The sequence below is a fragment of the Arachis ipaensis genome, chromosome B04 (genome assembly GCF_000816755.2).
Source record: "Arachis ipaensis cultivar K30076 chromosome B04, Araip1.1, whole genome shotgun sequence".
NCBI lineage: Eukaryota > Viridiplantae > Streptophyta > Magnoliopsida > Fabales > Fabaceae > Arachis > Arachis ipaensis.
Genome location: NC_029788.2, coordinates 96,893,251 through 96,898,170, shown reverse-complemented (window position 1 = coordinate 96,898,170; position 4,920 = coordinate 96,893,251). Strand labels below are relative to the sequence as shown.

At 35.4% G+C, this 4,920-nt stretch overlaps 1 protein-coding gene across 1 annotated transcript in view; it reads left to right on the top strand.

Moving 5' to 3' along the window:
• Nucleotides 1-4,518, top strand: part of LOC107639490 (AT-rich interactive domain-containing protein 2) — an 8,297-nt gene extending 3,779 nt beyond the window's left edge. The window contains exon 2 of the mRNA XM_016342997.2: nucleotides 1,754-4,518. Within this exon, the coding sequence (XP_016198483.1) occupies nucleotides 1,976-2,851 (876 nt within the window). The 5' untranslated portion in view covers nucleotides 1,754-1,975 and the 3' untranslated portion in view covers nucleotides 2,852-4,518. The remainder of the gene's footprint in view (nucleotides 1-1,753) is intronic.

Sequence of the window (4,920 nt, the reverse complement as noted above, 5' to 3'; positions counted from 1 at the left end):
ATGATTTATTATTGTAAACTGGTTAATCAATAAAAAATCAAATTGTTTGATCGGTTAAACATTTTGTTGATCGTTTTTTTTTTTTTATTTTTGACCGATTCCCTGTCAAACGATTTTTACCTTGAACCGAATTAGTCTGGTGGTTGTTTTTCCACCCTACTTTTGCCATTACTATCCTGCACACCACCCTGAACACTGCTATCTTGCCGCACCACCACCCCAACCCTTACCTTCACCACTCTTACCTGTTGGACCACCCCCAACCATTTCTTCTTACCATTGCCACCTCCACTGTACCAAATCCATCATTAGCATAATCAACATCAACAACCACCACATCTCCATTTAATTTGTTCTTTCTTCAGTCCTTTCAATTTTTCTTAGTCTTGATTGTTGTTGTTGTAGTTGTTCATTTTGTTGTTGATTTTGGTGGGGTTTGAGAAGAGAGAGGTTTGTCGTGGTTAGGGTGGGGAGAGGAAGGTTGGTGGTGGTTGTCATTGATGTTGATGATTATAGAGGTGAGATGAGGTGAGGTTGGCATGACCATGGTGAGGTGTGGAGGTTAGGGGTAGTGTTGTGGGGTGCAATGGTGAGGTAAGGGTGGGGATGGGTTGGCGGTGGTTAGAATGGAGCGGTGTAACAGTGGAATGAGGTTAAATGGATGGAGAGAAAGAAGGGGGGCAATGGTGATTTTTTTTTGGGTTTTTCGCGGTATCCCTCAACCTGGATTAACTTGTCGCAGATTTGAGCTCCATTTAAAGGTTTGCCGCTGGCTAATAGGTTAGTGCATGCACAAGACATGATTTGAACCTTTGACACTTGTTTAAGCATACTAACGAGCTAAGGACGAAGGTGATGACGATGATAAAGAAGATGAACATAATGATGATGTGTATAGGCAAGGGACAAAATTGAAATAAAAAGGTCAACCACATGAGTAATTAATAGTGGTAAAATTCAAACTTACGAATTTTAGATTAACAAGAAAGCCTTGTCCCACTAGGTGGGGTTGGCTACATGAATCAAACGACGCTATTGAGTTCTATCATGTATCATGTCTATAGAGAGACCGTTTACATGTAGATCTCATTTGACCACCTCATGGATGGTCTTCTTAGGTCTTTCTCTGCCTTTCACCCCGTATCCATCTTTCATCTCATCCACCATCCTGACTGGGCGTTCTGTCGGTCTTTTTCTCACATGTCCAAACCACTTGAGACGCGATTCTGTCATTTTTTCTACAATAGATGCTACTCCAACTCTCTCTCTTTTATCCTTTTTATTATTATTATTCTCTTATTTTCTTTGGAGGAGATATAACGACTTTAAATTGATAATTCCTTTCCTATTTGGGAGATTTTACTCTCAATACATAGAACATCTATGATAAAAATGTTATCAAACTAAAAGTGGTAATATAAAAGAATAACAATATCCATAGTAGTTTCTTTATATATATATTTTACATTTCAATATTTATTTTATACAGAGAGTTGATTTGGTGATTAATATTTAGTGTACATATATCATAGATGTTAAAGATTTTCAATTCTATTCATTAATATTTTGATTTAATATGCATGCTTGCTACTAAAAATGCGTAATTTAACCTCTTGAACTTTGTTTCATGGGCAATTTACATGATAAACTTTTAAAAAATGTAATTAACATCATGAAATTGTCAAGATAAAAAATGTTTTTATATTTATATCCATGTGAAAACTAATTTTCATTTTCTTTTTCTTTTTCTCAGAGGAAGAGGAAATTTGATGAGTATGAAAATGAAAGTAAATTAGCCTCTACTTTTGGATCAATCACAGGAGAGAAATATGATATCCAAAATGCCAAAAATCAGAGAAAAGGTGAGTCCTCTTGTCTTTCACTCCATTCCCTAGAAAGTTGGGGTCATTCAGCAATACATGAAGATGTTCTTTCTTCTTTAAATGATTGCTCAAAGTGTTGCAGTCTTAGTAAAATGACAAACCCAATGATCAAATGGAACTTGAAAAGCCATAGTGAAGATCTAGTAACTAATAGTAGTTGTCCTAATAGTATCGCGACATCTAACAATGACGAAACGAATCAAGAATTCTGGAATGACGTTTCGAGCGAGGCTTCGCATTCGATGAGGTCAAACAAGGAAGCCAAGAAACTTAATTTTCCAAGATTTGTTATTCCGATCGGGCCTAGATTTCAAGCTGAAGTTCCAAGATGGGAAGGCGCAACTACTCGAAGGCATAATAGTTGTGATGATATGAAATGGTTAGGCACTCAAGCTTGGCCAATCCTGGGAATCACAAAATCGAATAGAATGTGTGTTAGAAAAGGTAGGTCTGATTCATGTTCTTGTGATGACCCAGGATCAATTGAATGTGTTGAAGAACACATCAATGAATCAAGAAAACGCCTAGAATTAGAGATTGGTACAACTTTTCAAAGTTGGAAGTTTCATGAGATGGGAAAAGATGTATCAAAGTCATGGACATTTGAAGAAGAAAAGGAATTTGAAAATCTTGCAAGATCAAATTTGCAATCAGATGAAACAAACTTTTGGGATCTTGCTATGGAGCACTTCCCAAACAAAACAATGAAGAGCATGATTAATTACTATTATAATGTCTACATCCCTAGGCGCTTGAGCATGGAAACAAGAGCTTCTTCTAGTGCAGTTGATAGTGACAATGATCAAAGTGAGGTCTACAAGAATGATGATGGAGGTTCAACTACTAAGATGCGCATTGTTCCAATGTGCAAATTCCTCAAATCAAGGACTAAAAGTTGCCAGGTAAGCAAGTTTAAGAGTAATCAAGTAGGTACTAAGTCAAGTGGGATGGAGTCAACATTGGGTTGACTATTATGAGGTCAAACCCAAGGGCTCCGTTAAAGTTGGTTGATTCTTTATGAATTGGCCGGGTCATCAATGTTTTGTGCTTCAAATGTACTTATCTTGGTCTTTCTTTTGTATAAGTTTGCCTCTAAATATCCTTCGATAGTCTAATGGATGTTGCAAATTGAATCAAAATGTGAATACTTTACCAACATGAGATTGGTTAAAGTATAAATTTCTTGATTCGAGCCTTTCAAACAAAACAAAGACTTTGTTGGAAAACATATAACCCCTTCTTCTTCTAACACCTTACCTGGCTCTTATCAGATCGAATCAGATTAGTCGATTTCTAATATTGTTGGTACATGCAAAAAATAGGCCACTTCTCTTTTTGTTTAATTTTTCGTGAAGTTAAATACTTGTCAGAGTCAGGGGGCTAGCCCATTGTTCTATAATTGCCACATAAAGGATATAACGAGTAGAAATACCCTCTTTTAACTTCTATTTTGGGATTGAATACCTTTCATAAGAAAAAAAGTGACAATTTTTCCGGCAAATCCCCAACAAAAATATGCACCTACTCGCTCTTTCATCAAATCAATCATAATTGCTACTTAGATTTCACCAAACTGTACATTAAAAAAGTTTCCATAAATTTAAAAATTAGTTAATAAATCAGTCAAGTGTGAAGATTTTGAAAATCAAATAGATTATTAAACCAGTAGAGTTAAATGTTCAAAAGTTTAAAGATTTAATTGGGGCTAAATTAAATATAATAAAATAACTTTTTGTATTTTATTATTTTAAATCAATTAACTAGTAAAACATCATATGGATATAATCAATTTTTCAATGTTTTGACTGATTCTTTCCGTTTTTAATCGGTTTGCTAATTGGTTTTTCCATGAATTGGATCGAGTTGGTGGCCTGTATCTCGATTCATTCAATTGAATCGGCTAGTTCGGTTCGGTTTAGAACCGTGCTCGTTATGTAATATATTATATATGAAGAGTGCTAGGGGGTCAGCAAGTTTTGTGATTTGTAGCCATCAATTAATCATCATTGGTATTTTTAATGGTGTGAGATTTCATCTAATGGTGTGAGATTATTCACTTTTCTTTTGCTGGCTAGGTGCTGGCCAGATTTTAATAACTGGCCAGATTTTAATAAAAGTGCTGGTCCCTTAGACTCTCTTTATATATATTACTTCACACATTTTTCTAACAATGATGAATCACTGTGTTGGATTTTGATAATTATTTCTCCATTAAATTACTTTTTCTAGTTTTCTATTTCTTTAACTCCTCCCAACACCAATCCCACAAAAGCGATTGCCACTATCAACAACATCATCATCCCTGTCACCATTATAGATGTCATTAACCACCATCACCAACACTGTTGCTGCCACCATCACGACCACCAACAAGTCGAAAAAGGTCAAGGGGAAGGGTGGAAGGGTAGAAGGAGAGTTTGATAATGTCGTCAAGCTTGGGAGAAAAGGACGTTGTAATGGTCGCAATTGGCACTGTCAAGGTGGGTTGAGAGAAGAAATCGGAGGATGGAGATGGTGGTTATAAATGTTGGATGAATGAGAGTCATGAGTTTTTTTGTTTTTTTCGTAGTAGTGATGGTGACGATGGATTGAGGGAACGAAATAGGTGGTGGTGATAGCAGTAACAAGGGTTAGAGGAGAGGAGAGGAGCGAGCAATCTAGCCGTGGTTGATTATAAATGTTTTTTTTTGTAATCACACCATTTATATTTTACCTATTTCTCTCGGCAATCTATTATTAACAACTTCGTCTCAATTATTTTCACTGTAAAATATGGATTTTCTAGATTTGTAACTTGTCGCAAACAAGAGAAAGAAACAAAAAAAAAAAACTATTTTATAAATATTCACGATATGTTCCTTATGGTAAGTGGGTTCATGAATTATGGTCAACAAACAATTCGAGCTACAAGATACATTGGTCAAAGTTTCATGATTACTTTACCACACAAATCATTTACCTGTAACTATTCAACATCTTTATGGTTTATTATGTTCTTTTGTTGAAGTAAATATAAATGGTCTGATTGGAGATTTTC